This window comes from Barbus barbus (assembly GCF_936440315.1).
Source record: "Barbus barbus genome assembly, chromosome: 39".
Classification (NCBI taxonomy): domain Eukaryota; kingdom Metazoa; phylum Chordata; class Actinopteri; order Cypriniformes; family Cyprinidae; genus Barbus; species Barbus barbus.
In genome coordinates this window covers 290,941-311,486 of record NC_136717.1, presented here as the reverse complement: position 1 = coordinate 311,486, position 20,546 = coordinate 290,941, and the positions used below count along the sequence as shown (strand labels likewise).

General features: G+C 41.9%; 1 protein-coding gene across 1 annotated transcript; it reads right to left on the bottom strand.

The window, feature by feature from the left end:
• Positions 1–4,446: 4,446 nt before the first annotated feature.
• Positions 4,447–18,359, bottom strand: LOC306858452 (uncharacterized protein). Its single transcript, XM_079399010.1, has 3 exons — positions 18,273–18,359; positions 16,765–16,881; positions 4,447–7,860 (listed from the first exon to the last, which is right to left on the bottom strand). The coding sequence occupies exons 2-3, from the start codon at positions 16,847–16,849 to the stop codon at positions 6,530–6,532; spliced, it is 1,416 nt and encodes a 471-aa protein (XP_079255136.1). The 5' UTR covers positions 16,850–16,881; positions 18,273–18,359; the 3' UTR covers positions 4,447–6,529.
• Between the last annotated feature and the right edge of the window lie 2,187 nt (positions 18,360–20,546).

The following is a 20,546-nucleotide window of genomic DNA, read 5'->3' as shown; positions in this document are numbered from 1 at the left end:
GCACTTTTCAAGTTTTTTTCCAAAGTTTGCAGACCTGTAACTCAAGAAGTATTAAAAATATCTTTATGCCCTTTTAGATTTTGGGTCTTAAACTTTTCTTTTGATGTCTTCATTTTAGTAATATTCACCAATATGAAGCCTCATTGAGACCCCTTTATCTTTGGGACTAAATGATGTAGGGGCTTGAAAATAAAGATTCAAAAGAAAAAGTTTATCAAGAACTAGAATCTAAAATATCATATTTAATACTTCTTGAGTTATAGGTATGCAACCTTTGGAAAAAGAATATTTATGGCACTTGGACAGGTATGTTCAATGCAGTTGTTTTGACAGAAGGAATAGAGATCCATCTCTAGTTTCTACATTATTTGTTCTTCAGACATTCCTCTTTAAAAGAAAAGTATCATCATATTTTTGAAAAGTTACCCACATTTGGTTTTTGACCAATGAAAATGTGTACAATTTAACGATTTACTCCTGGAGCCATATTGAGATCTCAATATCTCTGAAACCAAGACACATAGGGCCTTACAAATGACGATGCCAAAAGAAAAGTTTGTTAAGACCCTAAATCTAAAATCACATTAAGATATCTTTAATACTTCTTGAGTTACAGGCATGCAAACTTTGGAGAAAAAAATTGAAAATAATTTTTTCCTCCTTTTTTGAATGGTCACCATTGGCACATAATACAACAAAGATGGCTAAAGTCAACAGATTTTACTGCCATCACATAAATATGGTCGACATAAGCACCGTGCATTATTTTTCACTCACTCAGTCTCTCTCTCGCACACACACACACACACACACACACACACGTGCACAGAGAGAGAGATTCACTGGAGAGAATTGAAAGCCCTGCACAATTTTTGACGGTTTATTGCATATTTGTGTATTTTAGTTTCCACGGTCTTCCTAATAAAGTTAATATTACTACAATTATTAAGTTTTTTTTTTTTTATAAGAAACTTTGTCAGCACGGATTTCGAACAGCGTTGCCTAGCATCCATCTGGCGAATCTCCGCTCTCTACCCAACAAAACGGACGAACTCCTTCTGCTCTCCCGGACAAACAAGGATTTTTCTAACTCTGCTGCTCTGTGTTTCACGGAAACCTGGTTGAATGGCGACATACCGGACAGCGCGATTCATCTGCCTAATTACCAGCTGATCAGAGCAGATCGGGACACAGAATCAACGGGGAAATCGCGCGGCGGCGGGACGTGCTTTTACATCAATGAGAGGTGGTGTACAGATGTAACTGTGTTAAAGAAGATGTGCTGTTCAGATCTAGAAACGCTCTTCATTAACTGCAAGCCGTTCTATTCGCCGCGGGAGTTCTGCTCGTTCATTCTCGTGAGTGTCTACATTCCACCGCAAGCGCACGTGAGCACAGCTCTACAGAAACTCGCTGATCTGATCACAGAGAGTGAACAACAACACCCGGACTCTGTTTTAATCATTCTCGGGGACTTTAATAAAGCAAATCTCTCCCGTGAACTGCCAAAATACAGACAGCATGTTACATGTCCCACCAGAGACAGTAATATATTGGATCACTGTTATACAACAATAAAGGACGCATATCAATCGGTTCCACGAGCAGCTTTAGGACTCTCTGATCACTGTTTGGTTCATCTTATTCTGACCTACAGGCAGAAACTTAAGTCTACAAAACCTGTATTAAGAACCTTTAAAAGATGGACTAAAGAAACAGAGCGGGATCTACAAGCCTGTTTCTCTCTCACTGATTGGACTGTTTTTGAAGCTGCGGCAAATGATCTGGACGAGCTCACAGAGACTGTAACATCTTATATCAGTTTCTGTGAGGACATGTGCATTCCTACCAGGACTCATCTATTCTACAACAATGACAAACCATGGTTCACTGCCAAACTCAGACAGCTCCGTCAGGCCAAAGAAGATGCTCACAGAAAGGGGGATAAAGTCTTGTACAAACAGGCCAAATACACACTGGAAAAGGAGATCAGAGTGGCAAAGAGGAATTATTCTGACAAGCTCAGGAACAAATACTCTTCCAGTGATCCTGCTTCAGTGTGGTTAGGATTGAAGGACATCACCAGCTACAAAACACCACCCCCCAGCACTCTGGAGAATCAACACCTGGCAGACGACTTAAACGAGTTCTTTTGTCGTTTTGAACGATCACCCCACACCCACCCAGAACACCCCTCCACACAACCATTCACACCTCCAGCAACCCCTCTCTCCCCCACATCTACGATTCAAATCAGCGAAGACGATGTGTGCCAGGTCTTCAGGAAGAACAAAAGAAGGAAAGCACCTGGTCCAGATGGTGTGTCACCAGCCTGCCTAAAAATCTGTGCTGATCAGCTGGCCCCCATCTTCACACAGATCTTCAATAGATCACTGGAGCTGTGTGAAGTCCCCTCATGCTTCAAACGCTCCACCATCATCCCCGTCCCAAAGAAACCCCAAATTACTGGACTTAATGACTACAGACCTGTGGCTCTAACGTCTGTAGCCATGAAGTCATTTGAAAGACTGGTTTTGGCTTATCTGAAGGACATCACTGGACCCTTACTGGACCCCCTGCAGTTTGCCTACAGAGCAAACAGGTCTGTGGATGATGCAGTCAACATGGGACTGCACTTCATCCTGCAGCATCTGGACAGACCAGGGACTTATGTGAGGATCCTGTTTGTGGACTTCAGCTCTGCTTTTAACACCATCATCACGGAAACCCTTCAAAATAAACTAACTCAGCTCTTCGTCCCCACCTCCATCTGCCAGTGGATCAACAGCTTCCTGACAGACAGCCAGCAGTTAGTAAAGCTTGGTAAATTCACATCCAGCACTCGAACCATCAGCACTGGAGCTCCTCAGGGCTGCGTTCTCTCCCCACTGCTCTTCTCCCTCTACACCAACGACTGCACATCTAAAGACCCCTCTGTCAAGCTCCTGAAGTTTGCAGACGACACCACACTGATCGGCCTCATCCAGGACGGTGACGAGTCTGCTTACAGACAGGAGGTTAAGGAGCTGGCTGTCTGGTGCAGTCTCAACAACCTGGAGCTTAACACGCTCAAAACGGTGGAGATGATGGTGGACTTCAGGAGAAACCCCCCTGCTCTCCCCCCACTCACCATCATGAACAGCACTGTGACTGCAGTGGAGTCATTCAGATTCCTGGGCACCACCATCTCTCAGGACCTGAAGTGGGATATTCACATAGACTCCATTGCCAGAAAGGCCCAGCAGAGGTTGTACTTTCTTCGCCAGCTGAGGAAGTTCAACCTGCCACAGGACTTACTGAAACAGTTCTACTCCGCCATCATCGAATCCATCCTCTGCACATCAATAACTGTCTGGTTCAGCTCAGCTACCAAATCTGACCTCAGAAGACTACGGAGGGTAGTCCGGACTGCTGAGCGAATCATTGGTACAACCCTCCCCACTCTCCAAGAACTGTACTTATCCAGAGTGAGCAAAAGGGCTGGTAAAATCACTCTGGACCCCTCACATCCAGCACACAACCTCTTTGAACTGTTACCGTCTGGTCGACGCTACAGAGCTCTGAGCACCAGAACGACCAGACACAGGAACAGTTTCTTCCCTCAGGCAATCCATCTCATGAACACTCAATAATAAACGTGGAACACACAACTAATGCATTATCCATTCACCACTCACTTACCTTATTTTATTTTTAGCATTTCTAATTTGCACATACTTGACCTGTACATACATAGTTGTCTATATTATGTATATATATATATATATATTTTTTTTTTTTTTTTTGCTGGTTTGTACATTGGTTATTGGCTATTTCTTGTTATTTTGTTTTTATTACCTGTGTCCTGTCCTGTTGCTGTCTTTCTGTTGCACTGTGGAGCTTCTGTCACTACAACAAATTCCTTGTATGTGTAAACATACCTGGCCAATAAAGCTTTCTAATTCTGATTATTTCTGTTAACTATCTGTCAAAGCTTTGGTTTGGAGCACCACTGCCAGGGCAGAATAGATACATTCCTTTTGTACTGCAAACTGTCTTATTCCTGTAATGTGCCCGCTAACTCCAAAGTGTACTTGGGATGGTTGCTGGATTATTTGTTAAACATAATCTGTTAAATTCCTACAATAACTAAAATAAATTATATTTTCTTATCCTTATCAAAGAGTTTACAACCTCTTTTACTCTTTGTAAAAGTTATGTACGAGTCCATCAGTTGTCCCAATTGTGAACAGATGGATCTCAAAACCATACAGTCAGTGTTGTAAAGGATTCATATATGCAGATGCTGGAAAACCAAAAAATGAGCAGGACCTGGAGGATTTTTCTGAAGAACAGTGGACAGTTTAACTACTCGGGATGACAAACAAGAGACTCATGAACATCTCATGAAACTCAGAAATCATTTGTAATCCAGGTCAACAAGGTAGAAACTTTTTACACAGTTTTGTGAATGTAGTGACTTTATTGAACACATGCAATTAAATCAGTTCAAAAGCTTTCAAGAAACTTTCTCTGTATGTGTTGACACAAACAATACCAACATCCTCAGAGCTTGCCTCTTTTGTGTGGAAAGTACTTTCGGGGACAGTCCTGGTGTTTTATCCCCAGAAAATTCTTTGTTTTATAGCACATTCAAAACACCCCACAAAGACATTGGAAAGAAGTTTAGCAACACCTCTAAATCATTTAAATTAAAGGACGACTACCTAAACTGCTAAAAAAAATCTAATTATAGCAAAGAAGATGGTCAGGTGTTCTCACTAGGGCTGCGATGATAAATCGATGCAGATTCTGAGATCTTCCGAATGCATCTCGATTCTGATCTTAGATTTGAACAGCAGATGGCGCTCTAATGTAGTTTTTATCCACACACTCAAATGCTCATGTAATTTCACTTTGTCTCAAAATACTTTTATGACGCAAGATTAATGTAAACATCCTACTGTGAACAACTTCAATATTTTCTAATTTTATGAATGTATTTTAGGTTCAAGTGTGTGTAAGGATTTGGCAACAAGCAGAGTAACTGTTTGTAAAGCATGCAGTGCCATCTGCTGTTCAAACTAAGCTCAGAATCCACTCAAAGAATTGCGATGTATTCAGAAAATCTCAGAATCAATGCTGAATCATTTCTTAATGCATGGATGTATTATCCCAGCCCTAGTTCTCACTGTGGTAAGATGGTCAAAAGAAAACAAAAATACTCAAAGGTAAAGTATAAAAAGTAACTAACACAATAATACATATGAAAGAACACAATAATACATATAAAAGAAGTGGTCATGAGGTGGAAATCAGATGAAGCTCACATTCAGCTGCTTATTTCTAACGGATATGCATTTTCTATTGTCATATTCTTTAACAAAGAACAAAAACAGGCTCCCACATTTACATGACATGTATAAGCATATAAGCAGGGGTTAAATTGGGATTTGATATGTGTGTGTGTGTGGGGGGGGGGGGGGGGGGGCTCTATGGTGTCGGGTTTACATTTAATCTATAAATCTTACATTTACTCTTTAAATTCAATTATAATAATGCAATTAGTGCTGTCTATATGTTATCAAATGAAAACATTTACACTAAAAAAATACAACTGCACCGAATAATGTTATGAGATTGTTTTAAATATTTTTTTGAAAATACAAACAACAAATGATGGTGGAAATGATACTTAAACACCAGTAGGTGCCAGTAGTGAGGATTTAATGAGTGAGTCACTGAGTTGTTCATTCAAGCGATTCGTTCAAACGGCTGATTCATCAGATTTTTATGCATGGGCTAATGAAACTTTGACTCAAAATCACAGAATTATTCAGCAATGAATCAGCCTGTTGCTGTGAGATGCGCTGTGGTTCCGCCTAAAATGTAAATGACTGAACTTGCTTATCGAACTGTTTATTGAACTATTAAAAATGTGTAACGGTGAAAACGCTGTGTGATATTGCCTAACTAACTATATTTTAAATAATAAAAACTTTTCATTTTGAATTTCTTAGTGTTGCGCGTTTTGATTTCTCCTAGAGAGGCTGTGTGATCCTTGCCTCAGCAGCGCAACTTTATACTGAACACAAAGGAAGATATTCTGAAGAATGTGGGAAACAGAGCAGTTCTGGGGCACTATTGACTTCCATAGTATTTTTATTTTTTTCCTGCTATGGAAGTCAAAAATGCCCCAAATCAGCCTGGTTACAAACTTTCTTCAAAATATCTTTTGTATTTGGCAGAACAAAGAAATTAATACAGGTTTGGAACTACTTTAAATTTAAATTTTTGTGAGAACTATACCTTTAATAGTGGCTCCCTGATGCCCGCATTTTATATCCAGTATAATTACCCAACGATATAACTGCGCGAGAAAGTATTGAAATATACATTTATTATTCATGACCCTTCCAAAAAGTTAATAACAGACCGTTTCATTCTAGGGAGAAATCCTAGAGTTGTAAATGGACATGGAAAACCGTTTCTGGAGATTTTTTCCCCTTACCTAAGTCATATACCTTCTATGTAGATATCAGAGAACAATTTAAAATACTGTATCAATGCATTCTATGGCACCTTTAAAATGCTCTTTTTGCATGAAGCTCTTCCCACTCAGTTTGCAGGGGTACGGCTTCTCTCCAGAGTGATTTGTCATGTGGGCATTAAGATTTCTTTTCTGACTAAAACTCTTTCCACACTGAGAGCAGACAAACGGCTTCTCTCCAGTGTGAACTCTCATGTGCTCCTTAAGATTTTCTTTTCGTCTGAAGCTCTTCCCACACAGTTTGCAGGGGTAAGGCTTTTCTCCAGTGTGATGTGTCATGTGGGCATTAAGATTTCTATTCTGACTAAAACTCTTTCCACACTGAGAGCAGACAAACGGCTTCTCTCCAGTGTGAACTCTCATGTGATTCTTAAGATTTTCTTTTCGTCTGAAGCCCTTCCCACACAGTTTGCAGGAGTAAGGTTTTTCTCCAGAGTGATTTGTCATGTGGGCATTAAGATCTCTTTTCTGACTAAAACTCTTTCCACACTGAGAGCAGACAAATGGCTTCTCTCCAGAGTGAACTCTCATGTGATTCTTAAGATTTTCTTTTCGTCTGAAGCCCTTCCCACACAGTTTGCAGGAGTAAGGCTTTTCTCCAGTGTGATTCGTTATGTGGTCATCAAGATCTCTTTTCTGACTATAACTCTTTCCACACTGAGAGCAGATGAACGGCTTCTCTCCGGTATGAACTCTCATGTGATTCTTAAGATTATCTTTTCGTCTGAAGCTCTTCTCACACAGTTTGCAGGAGTATGACTTTTCTCCAGTGTGTTTTGTCATGTGGGCATTAAGATCTCTTTTCTGTCTAAAAGTCTTTCCACACTGAGAGCAGATGAACGGCTTCTCTCCAGCATGGATTTTCAAGTGGTCTTCAAAGCCTTGTTTTTGAGTAAAACTCTGCCCACACGGTTTGCAGTTGTAAGGTTTCTCTGTAGTGTGAGTTCTCATGTGGCCTGTAAGGATTTTGTTCCGTGTAAAACTCTTTCCGCACTGAGAGCATATGAATGGCTTCTCTCCAGTGTGAACTCGCATGTGAGTCTTCAGATTTCCTTTTAGTAAGAAACTCTTTCCACATAGTTTGCAGGAGAAAGGCTTCACTCCAGTGTGGATTTTCAAGTGGACTCTAAGGCTGTCTTTTAGACTGAAACTCTTTCCACATTGTTCACAGGTGTAAAGTTTCTCTCCAGTTTGAATTCTCATGTGGGCATTAAGGTTCACAGTTTCTGTTTTATCAGTCTGTGAGTAACTAAATGATTCTTCTCCAGTCATGAAGTTTTTCTCTTCCAATTCATTTAGTTCTTGACTCTCCTCTTTCAGTGCCATCAGGTCTAGGGTAAAAAGAAACAAAAACACGTTAACGCCAGTTTAATGTCACAAAGCATCATACAGTGGGGAAATAATTATTTGATCCCCTGCTGATTTTGTATGTTTGTCTACTGACAAGAAATGATCAGTCTGTCATTTTAATGGTAGGTTTATTTGAACAGTGAGAGACAGAAAAACCAATAAAATCCAGAAAAACGCATTTCAAAAAAGTTATGAATTGATTGCATTTTAATGAGTGAAATAAGTATTTGACCTCTTCGCAAAACATGACTTAGTACTTGGCGGTAAAACCCTTGTTGGCAATCACAGAGGTCAGACGTTTCTTGTAGTTGGCCATTTTGTCCCACTCCTCTTTGCAGATCCTCTCCAAGTCATTAAGGTTTCGAGGCTGATGTTTGGCAACTCGAACCTTCAGCTCCCTCCACAGATTTTCTATGAGATTAAGGTCTGGAGACTGACTAGGCCACTCCAGGACCTTAATGTGCTTCTTCTTGAGCCACTCTTTTGTTGCCTTGGCCGTGTGTTTTGGGTTATTGTCATGCTGGAATACCCATCCACGACCCATTTTCAATGCCCTGGCGGTACATGGCCCCGTCCATCGTCCCTTTGATGCGGTGCAGTTGTCCTGTCCCCTTAGCAGAAAAACACCCCCAAAGCATAATGTTTCCACCTCCATGTTTGATGGTGGGGATGGTGTTCTTGGGGTCATTGGGAGCATCCCTCCTCCTCCAAACACAGCGAGTTGAGTTGATGCCAAAGAGCTGACCACAACACTTTCAGCCAGTTCTCCTCTGAATCATTGGCAAACTTCAGACGGGCTGTACTTGTGCTTTCTTGAGCAGGGGGACCTTGTGGGCGCTGCAGGATTTTAGTCCTTCACAGTGTAGTGTGTTACCAATTGTTTTCTTGGTGACTATGGTCCCAGCTGCCTTGAGATCATTGGCAAGATCCTCCCGTGTAGTTCTGGGCTGATTCCTCACCGTTCTCATGATCATTGAAACTCCACGAGGTGAGATCTTGCACGACGGGAAGAAAAAAGTACAGCGAAAGAAAGGAACAGCTCACGATCCAAAGCACACCACATCAAGTGTCAAACAGTAAAGAACGTGTACAAGGCTGTACCCTGCCCCCACCTCGGGTACTCGGACCACATCTCTGTTATGCTAATCCCAGCATACAGACCACTTCTCAAACTCGCCAAACCGGTTCAAAAACTCATCACAATTTGGCCAGATGATGCCACCTCAGCACTACAGGACTGCTTTCAGTGCACAGACTGGAACACGTTTAAAGAGGCAGCCACCTACAACAACCACACAGACCTGCATTAGTACACTGAAACTGTGACTGCTTACATCAAAAAGTGCACTGATGATGTGACAGTCACCAAGACCATCACCACACGTGCCAACCAGAAGCCATGGATGACAGCAGAGGTTCGTGGGCTGCTAAAGACCAGAGATGAAGCATTCAGATTAGGAGATAAAACAGCCCTCAAAACAGCAAGAGCCAATCTGTCCTGTGGCATTAAAAATGCAAAATGGTCATATGCTCAAAAAACCATCAGTGCACAATTTTCCACACCAAAATCTGTCAAGTAAATCTTAGCAGCAAACCTACACTCGTTCACATCCTTCTCTTTACTCTGATGCAGAAGTCTCCAAACTCATCCTAATCATCCTACTACTTGTCCGCTTGATCCTATTGCATCTCATCTCCTTCAAGCCATTTCTCCTGCAGTTGTACCTGCACTCACTCATTAACACATCCCTTCACATTGGTGTTTTTCCCTCAGCATTTAGACAGGCTCGTACAACCCCACTACTTAAGAAACCAACCCTTAACCCAACTCTTTTAGAGAACAACAGACCGGTTTCCCTTCCTTTCATTGCAAAAACACTTGAACGAGATGTGTTCAACCAAGTCTCTGCCTTTCTCACACAGAAAAACCTCCTGGACAGCAACCAGTCTGGTTTCAGAAGTGGACATTCAACCGAGACTGTCTTGCTCTCAGTTGTTGAAGCCCTAAGACTGGCAAGAGCGGATTCCAAATCTTCAATACTTATCTTGCTGGATCTGTCTGCTGCTTTTGACACGGTTAACCACCAGATCCTGTCAACTCCATTGAGAAAGGGCAGCTCAGGAACCGCACTCCAGTGGTTTGAGTCTTACCTCTCAGATAGGTTCTTCGAGGTATCTTGGAGAGGTAAGGATCCAAGTTCCAACATCTAACTACTGGGGTGCCTCAGGGCTCAGTTCTTGGACTACTTCTCTTCTCCATCTACATTGCATCACTAGGTTCTGCCATTCAGAAACATGGCTTTTCATATCACTGCTATGCTGATGACACTCATCTCTACCTCTCATTCCATCCTGATGATCCGACGATAGCTGCTCTCATCTCAGCTTGTCTAACAGACATTTCTTGCTGGATGAAGGACCGTCACCATCCTACTTGTGGTTCCAGTTCCTACTTGTGGCATCCAGTTAGGCTCATCAACCATAACTCCTTCAAAAACAGCCAGACACCTTGGAGTTATGATTGATGATCTGCTGACTTTCTCAGACCACATTGCTAAAACTGCCCAGTCCTGAAGATTTGCTTAATTCAACAAGAACATCATGCCCTTTCTTTCGGAACATGTTTCACAACTCCTTGTTCAAGCTCTTGTTCTCTCCAGGCTGGACTGTTGCAGTGCTCTCTTGGCAGATCTATCAAACCTTTACAATTAATCAAGAACGCAGCAGCAAGATTAATTTTTAATGAGCCAAAAAGAATGCACGTCACACCTCCGTTTATCAATTTGCACTGGCTACCAATAGCTGCTCGCATAAAATTCAAGGCATTAATTGCCAACAAAACCACCTCTGGCTCTGCACCTCTTTACCTAAATTAATTACTTCAGACTTATGTGCCTCTAGAAGCTTGTGTTCTGAAAGTGAACGTCGCTTTATTGTGCCATCAGAAAGAGGCACAAAATCACTTTCACAGACTTTTACATTAACTGTTCCCACCTGTTGGAATGACCTGCCCAACTCAATCCAAGCAGCTGAATCCTTAGCAATCTTCAAGAATCGGCTAAAAACACATCTCTTCCATCTTTACTTGACCCTCTAACTCTAGCACTCTCTATTCTAATTCTATTCTTTAAAAAAAAAAAAACTTGCCCCTTTTAGACTTGCACTTTATTCATTTACTAACAGCTTGTTTTTCTTTATAAAAACAAAAAAACACAAAAAAACTAACACTAGCTTCTCTATTCGTTCTTTATATTCTATCTATTTGTTTTATTTTATTTTATTTTATTTAACAAAAAGCAAAGAAGGCCTCTAACACTAGCTTGCTCTATTATTATTCTATACGTTTTATTTTTTATTTAATATATAATTTAAAAAAAACCTTGCTGTGTACTGCATTAGGCTAATTGAGACTTGTTATAGCACTTGCATATCATTGCTCTTTTGTTGATTTTGATTGCTTCCATTGTCCTTATTTGTAAGTCGCTTTGCATAAAAGTGTCTGCTAAATGACTAAATGTAAATGTAAATGAATGCATGAAAATCAGCAGTATAATGTAACTGCGTGAAATGTAACTATTGCTCAGTGTAGATGCAATTTGAGAGCTGTAATTTATATTCTGATTGTTTCATATAACTGTAAGGCTGTCACGATTCCACATTAAATTTGAGTACTCAATTTTAAAAAATCCTCAATTGCAATTTACCTGTGACGAATAACTGAAAAAATACCGGATGTGGTGCATTTCATGGACGAGAATTCACAAACTGCATTATTAGCTAAGTTTCTAAGGCTGCACTAAGTATTACAACAACTTCAAAACCTATACTATAGTAGGGTTGTCAAAAGTACCAACCATGATACCATTCGGTACTGAAATTTTAAAAACGTCCATTTCCCGCTAAGATTTGAGCGCTGTTAAGCAGATTCTTAAACAGTACTGATTGGTCATTGTGTTCACGCGCTCAATAGATACATCTGTGATTGCTTCAATGACCATCGCTCCACGCTCTTCACCAAGCACTTTCATTGATCACTGAAGCCAATCAATGGACGTTTTTAAAATTTCAGTACCGAATGGTATCGCGGTCGGTACTTTTGACAACACTATACTATTGCATAGAACTATTGTGAATTGACAAACACTGTGATTCAATTAAATAATATATGTACTGCAGATTCCATATATATGTGCTTTAATAATTTACATGAAAAAAAGTTTACATACATCTCAGACCGGCTCCGTTCACAGTAAATGTGGCTGTGTATGAACTGTTATTATTCAAACTCCATCTCTGCATATTGCTGTGAGTTTGGGTTGTTTGTAATGTTCATCTAGGACCACAACGTGTACCATTTCATCAGATTTGTAATGTAAATAATTTATAAACATACGCCAACACAACATCAATAAGTTTCTAAATATACAAACTGTTCATCATGATTTCAAAATAAATGCTCAAACCCTCGCTCTTAGTTTGCATGTTTTAATGTCTATGTTATTGTTCAATATATTACAGCGGCTGTAGCATTTTCTATCATAAAGAAGTGGCCAAATACTAAAGGTTAAGTGAACATTTGAATTAAATGTAATTTGGCCAATATTAAACGTGGGGTTGTGATTGGCTGTGAAGTATAACAACACCAGGCCGTTGGCGCCCTCTGCAGGAGATTGTTATAAAGTCGTTCTATAAAACCACAGGATCATTTGCTTTTTGAACCAAATATTATTGCTTCACTGTTATTATAAGTGTAATTTTAGTAATTTTAAAAGCTTAGGTCTTTTTTAAGCATATTTTTTATTACCAAATAAATAAATGCACTGATGACTTGCTTGGGTAAAATTAAACTGAATGGCACAGATTTTTATATTACAGTTTAATGAAGCTAAAACGTACTCGGTTACTAATGTAACCTCGGTTCCCTTAGATACGGGAACGAGTACTGCGTCGCTAGACGCTATGGGAAAAACTCCTTTTTCTCCGAGGACTGAAGACTTTTTCAATCACGCAGTGTGACTGCACGGCCATTGGTTCGTGCAGTAATAAAAAACGAACCAATGGCTCGTCAGTGGTACTGCACGAGCCTATGGCGGCAAAGCCTGCCAGAGCCCGCCAGATGGGGCGGGGTCATCTGGCTATATAAGCGGGCGCTTCGCCATAGGAAAACAGGCCAATTCGACTGAAGCGACGACCTGAGTCGTGCAGCTGCATGGCAGGGCATAGTACGCAGTACTCGTTCCCGTATCTAAGGGAACCGAGGTTACGTTAGTAACCGAGCACGTTCCCTGTCGATACTACACTCGTACTGTGTCGCTAGATGCTATGGGGAACAAATACAATCCCGCCATGCCATGAAGAGAAACGACAGCCATAAAACTGGCCTTGAGCAGTAAGGCTCAGAGGGACCAATTATGAGCAGGAAGCATCCTGCAGGAGGCATGAGGACCGAACTCTTCAGAGGTCAGTCCAGCCTAGAAATCGTTTTAACGGTCATAAGTACAGCCTCAGCACCAGGAAAGGGGTCAAGAGCGTTCTTGGAGAATCAGGCAATGCCTGAGGGGACCGCTTTAAGACAGGTGTGTGCCATCTAAGCAGAAAGAGGACATCCAATCTATAGAACCTGGCAAATGTGGACGGCGAGGCCCAGCCGGCCGCCGCACAAATGTCTGCCATAGACACACCACTAGACCACGCCCAAGAAGAGGCCACGCCTCTCGTGGAATGAGCTCTCACTCCAATGGGGCTATGGAAGCCCAGGGAGGAGTATGCTAGTGCGATAGCATCAACTAACCATCGAGATATTCTTTGTGCTTTGTGACTGGAGACCCCTTGGTGCGGCCGCCAAAGCAGACAAAGAGTTGTTCCGTCTGCCTAAATGGCGTGGAACGCTCGATGTACATTCTCAATGCCCTGACCAGGCAGAGAAGGTTGAGCTCTTGGTCCTCCTCAGAAGAGGGGAGCGCAGAGAGCGTAATAACCTGGGCTCTAAACGGAGTGTAGAGTGCCTTAGGGACATAGCCGTGTTTTGATTTTAGGACGACCTTAGAGTCGTTAGGCCCAAACTCAAGACAGGCAGGGTTTACAGAGAGAGCCTGCAAGTCACCTACTCGCTTTACCGATGCTAGCGCTAGTAGCAGAGCGGTTTTGAGCGACAGTGTTTTTAAGCTTGCAGATTGTAGTGGCTCAAAAGGAGGGCCCTTAAGGGCTCTCAGGACCGTGGGCAGGTCCCATGCAGGGACTGTGAGAGGTCGGGGCGGATTGAGCCTCCGAGATCCCCTCAGAAAACGGACAACCAGGTTGTTCCGGCCCACCGACTGTCCGGCTATAGGAGCGTGAGAAGCTGCTATAGCTGCCACATAGACTTTGAGCGTGGAAGGGGCGCAGCCCTTATCCAACAGCTCCTGTAGATATGACAATATCACTGATATGTCACATGTTGTCGGGTCTTTACCGCGGGCTTGACACCAGGCGGAGAAAACCGACCATTTAGAGGCGTCTCGTGGACGGGGCTCTAGCCTGTTCAATGGTGTTCAGGACATTCTCGGGGAGATCTACAGAGTCCCATCGAGTGTCCATAGATGCACGTCCCACAGCTTGGGCTGGGGGTGCCAGATCGTTCTGTTCGCCTGGGAGAGGAGGTCTCGCCTCAGGGGAATAGGCCATGGAGCCGCTATTAGCAGCTGCGATAACTCCGGGATCCAAAGCTGGTTCTTCCAGAGTAGGGCCAATAGAAGCACCTTGTGCTTGCATTCCCTGATCCGCCTGATTACCTGAGGAATCAGAGCGATCGGGGGAAAAGCGTAAAGAAGGAGGTTGGGCCATTCGTGGGCCAACGCGTCCTCGCTCTTCGAAAAATAAATCTGGCAGTGAGAGTTGTCTTTGGGGGCGAAGAGGTCGACCTCTGCCCTGCCAAAGATTCACCAGATTTCTTGAACCGTCTGTGGGTGGAGCATCCACTCCTCTGAGGGGACACTGTTCCGAGAGAGCATGTCTGCTCCTTGGTTCAGAATGCCGGGCACATGAGCTGCTCTCAGTGAACGCAAGTTGAGATGTGCCCATAGTAAGAGGCGCTCTGCCATCTCGAAAAGGCGTTTCGAGGTGAGCCCACCCTGGCGATTTATGTACGACACCACTGTCATGCTGTCCGAGCGGACTAGCACGTGGTGACCTTTCAGGACTGGCAGGAAGAACTGAAGAGCTCGACATACTGCTTCCATTTCGAGGCAGTTGATGTGCATTTGTCCTTCTGCGTTCGTCCAGGAGCCGAAGGTCGGTTTGCCGTTGCACAGAGCTCCACAACCTGTGTAGGAAGCATCTGTTGTAACAACCTTCTTTCTGTAAACCAAACCCATTGTCACGCCTTGTTCGAACCATCGTAGGTTCCTCCAGGGGACCAGGGCTGACACGCAGGCCCGGTTCACCCTGACACGAATGCGTCCATGACGCCACGCATGAGGCGGAATTAGAGATTTCAGCCAGTACTGAAGGGGTCTCATCTTGAGAAGGCCCAACCGAAGAACTGGTGATGCGGAGGCCATGAGGCCCAGCATTCTTTGAAACGATTTGAGTGGGTAGGAGGCTCCAATCTTGAAGGAAGCCGCGAGCTGCCGTATGGCCAGAACGCGATCTGGCGCGACTTTCGCCTTCATGCGGGCGGAGTCGAAAACTGTCCCCAGAAACGAAGTTCGTTTGCTGGGGGACAGGGAGCTCTTGGCTAAATTGATCCTGAGTCCCAAGTTCTCCAAGTGCCTGAGGAGGAGGGACCTGTGTGCTACCAGCTCTGCCTCTGACTGTGCCAGAATGAGCCAGTCGTCGAGGTAATTCAGGACATGGATTCCCATCTGTCTCAGAGGGGAGAGAGCCGTGTCTATGCACTTCGTAAAAGTGCGGGGAGCTAGAGCCAACCCGAAGGGCAGGACCATGTATTGATAAGCCACACCCTCGAAGGCGAATTTCAAGAATCGTCTGTGAGGGGGGCTATCTGGATGTGAAAATAAGCGTCTTTCAGATCCAGCAAAAAGAACCAGTCCTCTGGGCGAATTTGCGAGAGGATCTGCTTCAATGTAGTCATTCTGAATGGCCGTCTCATGAGGGCGCGGTTCAGACGTCTGAGATCGAGGATGGGCCGGAGGCCGCCATCCTTTTTGGGGACGAGGAAATAACGGCTGTAGAAGCCTGATTCGCTCTGAGCTGGGGGAACTATTTCTATAGCTCCTTTCACCAGCAATTTCTCCACCTCGGCTCGCAGAACGTGAGCGTTGCTGCTTCGCACTAAGGTGGGGACCCTGCCGCTGTACCGCGGGGGTCCTCGAGCGAATTGAAGTGTATAACCTCTTTCTATAATCCCCAGAACCCACTGTGACACTCTGGGGATGGCCTGCCAGGCCTCGGCCCGTGTGGCAAGGGTGTTGGAATTAATTTGGGTGGCGAGTCGTCGTGTGGGGACTCGACACAGCCGTTAAGAGAATATTATTCCTTTGAAAATGTTTGCGTTTTATTTTAATAAAGAAAAAAATTCAATTATAGACAACAAATATAAAGTTAATTACTCCCATTTTACTCATGGTTTTTTGCTAAATAATTGTATTAAATACTCTTACAGAATTAAGTATCAGAAATTAATCCTTTTCATTGTTTTTCATTCAGAAGTAGAGATTGTTTTGGCTATTTATTTTTTTTCCCAATTTATGTGGTGATGTCACTGATTTTGATGAAATGCAAATGCACCAAATTATTTTTTCTCACTTCTAATATTTTTTTCCACCACCATGGTCCCATAATGACTCAGTAAAAAAAAGAAAAGAATGACCGAAGAAATAACGAGACAAATAACAGAGGTTCAAGACACAGAATGACTGAAGAAAGACTTTGAGGATGAAACCAACCTGTTTGTGTCTCAGTATCTTCTTGTTTGACTCTGAAATCTTCTTCAATCTTCAGGTCTTCACTCTCTACTTTAATAAACGCCATCTTTATAACCGTGTGCTTCAGCAGGAGTTTTTCTGTGTGTTTAAGATGAGAATAATTAACCGACAGATCTCAATCAGCTCCCTAGTTCAGTAGTCAGCGCACTAATAAGGGAGTCAGAGCACTAGTTCAGTAGTCAGCGCACTAGTTCAGTAGTCAGCGCACTAGTTCAGTAGTCAGCGCACTAGTTCAGTAGTCAGCACACTAGTTCAGTAGTCAGTGCACTAATAAGGGAGTTAGAACACTAGCTCAGTAGTCAGCGCACTAGTTCAGTAGTCAGCGCACTAGTTCAGTTATCAGCACACTAGTTCAGTAGTCAGTGCACTAATAAGGGAGTTAGAGCACTAGCTCAGTACTTAGCGCACTAATAAGGGAGTTAGAGCACTAGCTCAGTAGTCAATGCACTAGTTCAGTAGTCAGCGCACTAGTTCAGTAGTCAGCACACTAATAAGGGAGTCAGAGCACTAGTTCAGTAGGCAGCACACTAGTTCAGTAGGCAGCATACTAGTTCAGTAGTCAGCACACTAATAAGGGAGTCAGCGCACTAGTTCAGTAGGCAGCACACTAGTTCAGTAGTCAGCACACTAATAAGGGAGTCAGAGCACTAGTTCAGTAGTCAGCACACTAATAAGGGAGTCAGAGCACTAGTTCAGTAGGCAGCACACTAGTTCAGTAGGCAGCCCACTAGTTCAGTAGTCAGCACACTAATAAGGGAGTCAGAGCACTAGTTCAGTAGGCAGCACACTAGTTCAGTAGGCAGCACACTAGTTCAGTAGTCAGCGCACTAGTTCAGTAGGCAGCACACTAGTTCAGTAGTCAGTGCACTAATAAGGGAGTCAGCGCACTAGTTCAGTAGTCAGTGCACTAATAAGGGAGTCAGCGCACTAGTTCAGTAGTCAGTGCACTAATAAGGGAGTCAGCGCACTAGTTCAGTAGTCAGTGCACTAATAAGGGAGTCAGCGCACTAGTTCAGTAGTCAGTGCACTAATAAGGGAGTCAGCGCACTAGTTCAGTAGTCAGTGCACTAATAAGGGAGTCAGCGCACTAGTTCAGTAGTAAGGGAGTCAGTCAGAGAGAGTTAATGACCTGATTAGACAAAAAAACTCAAAACTAGCACATCAAAATAATAAAAGAACACAGATCATACAGACAATTAATATATAGGCATTTATGATTTACATTTGGCATGCATTTATTTGTAGATTATATTTAATGGATTATATTTGAATGGAAATCTTGTCAGATTTGTAGAAGTTACACGTTTGTGTTGTTCTTGTTGTTATTCGAGTGCTTATCAACAACGAGTTGGTTTTAAAAAGCTCAGTTTCTCTATCATTTCTTACCAGTGATCAAACAGCACGTTCTCTATCAGACTGTAAGAGCGGGTTGTATTAGTTTATACACTTTAAAGGATTAAAAACCAAACCTTTTTCTCCAACAGAATCGCGCAGCGCAGCCTTATGACGTCACACCGTCACGCCAAAATAAAAGTCCTGTTCAGATCTAATAGAAACTCGCACAGAAAACACACCAAATGATCAGATAAAGGATTGTTACAAAGGATCAATCACAGATTACCAAAGTTATTAATACCACTGTACTTTTTACACAAAATATAATTATACACACCAAATGATCAGATAAAGGATTGTTACAAAGGATCAATCACAGATTACCAAAGTTATTAATACCACTGTACTTTTTACACGAAATATAATTATACCAACTACTGAGCATTTGTGATATTCTCAATCCTAAATAAAGTCCAGTTATCTTGATCTTCATATTACAAATGATTGGAAAGAACTGTTGAATATTTCAAACTCAGTAAGAATTTGTTGTTAAATTTTAAGTTTGTGGTATCAGAAAGATCTACTAACTAAAACTGAATCCTAATCATGAGGTATACATTTTATTTTGTTTCAGTTTTCTCACAGAAATATAAGAGCCATAATTAAAATAAAAACTTTGTTTTGTTAAAGTGCATTATATTAAAGGGCCATGATGGCTCAGAATGCTCATTTTAAACTTTTCACAAAAATGAGTTCATTAACCCCTCGTATAGAGCTCCAAATAGAAATGAACATCTAAAATCATCTTTATTTGTATGTTTTGGAGAGGTGTATTTTTCCTCAGGTCACCTCTGCTTCTCAACACAGGACACAATCACAGTATTTCAGGATATCTGTCTTTGGTCACGCAAACATGGTCTATCATGTCTGAGAAAACACCTGATGTGTAACATTATATCAGATCATCATTACAGCAGGTCTTCATGTTATCTGTCTGCCTCCTTAATGTTCATCTAACCATGAAAGAAAGGAGGGAAGCACTCGCTGCTCTTGACTGAACTGCTTTTGTAGCTTTAATCAGTTTATTTGTAGTGAACACTACTTTTGATCATTTTTCTTATTTGAACGCTTGTTTAGATGTACAATTAAGTAACGCAGTATTTCTTTCATTAGGTTTGTTCTATTGTTTATCTGCATCTTTGTTCTTATTTTTAAGTTTTGTAAGATTTATTTTTAACTTTCATGATCATTGCTGGATAAAAACGGATGTCAAGACTGAGGTCAAAGGTCAGTGAAGAGTCAGCTTTATTATGCTTGTGCTTGGGTTTATACAGCAGGCCCAGGGCGTTAACTAAAACTAACAAGACTATATATGGATAAACAATAACTAATCAGCTTACTAAGAGAGATGAATATCAATTAGTGTGCTTTTCTAAGAAATGTATGGCTGTAGCATGCCTCTAGTGGTTTCTCTAAATCAACAGAAAGCAATAAAACTATTTATTTCTACTTTATTTGCTGGGATATTGCTGATTGTAATAAATATATGGATTTATATGTGAAAAGTTACACAAAAGTCGTTGTTTCCTGATGTATTTTGTTAGTTTTTTTCCCATTCATTTGTTGAAGTATAATAATTATGGTCTGTGTTGATGAGACTGTGGTTATATTTAGCATGAGCTATTAGTTATAACACTCTTTGTTTCTCTCTAGAGTCGGGTCTGTCCAGTTCAACTGATCAGTTTTCCCTTTCTCCATTTATCTATTTTTGTTTAGTGAAGTAAACAGATTATGGTTTTAGTCTAGAAACGGTTTGATGAGACACAGACAGGGTCTCAGACACCCAGAAGACCCCTGGAAACCAGAGGAGTGTCACTAAACTCAGTGAAAGAGATATTGTCCTTCAGTACGGTGGAGTCAAGCTGGTCAAGTGGATTTGATTAGCTGCCGCTTCAAGAGTTAAACATGTCAACTTTCTGAAGCAAGCTACACGAGTAATAAGATGCTCAGACCACTCATCTGTGTACTAACATGATTGACAGCATGTACTGTATGTGTCCATACTAACTGAACAGGACAACAACCAATCAGAACATGACACAATGAACAAGAGAACCAATAGCATGAATACATGAGGGCAAGGGAAGCACGACACAAACAGGAACCACGACTGAACTCCAAAATAAAAGACATGGAAACATGAACATGAGACAGACCTTACATCAGCAGTGTATTTTATTTCTTAGCCAATTAAGTAAGAGAAAAGAACAGTTTTTTATACCAGTTTTTTTTTACTTAAATATTATTATTATTACATTTGACATGTCTGTGCCCGTCTGAAATGATTGCCCTGTAACATAACTGAATACATCACTTTAGCTGTATGCAGTGTTATCTGCCTTTCAGGG

What these genes read in the sequence shown, in the direction of transcription:
- LOC306858452 (XM_079399010.1), bottom strand. Translation starts at nt 16,849, where the DNA reads ATGGCGTTTATTAAAGTAGAGAGTGAAGACCTGAAGATTGAAGAAGAT. An exon ending in AGATACTGAGACACAAACAG is followed by an intron (nt 7,861 to 16,764) that starts GTTGGTTTCATC and finishes TTTTTACCCTAG; the next exon opens with ACCTGATGGCACTGAAAGAG.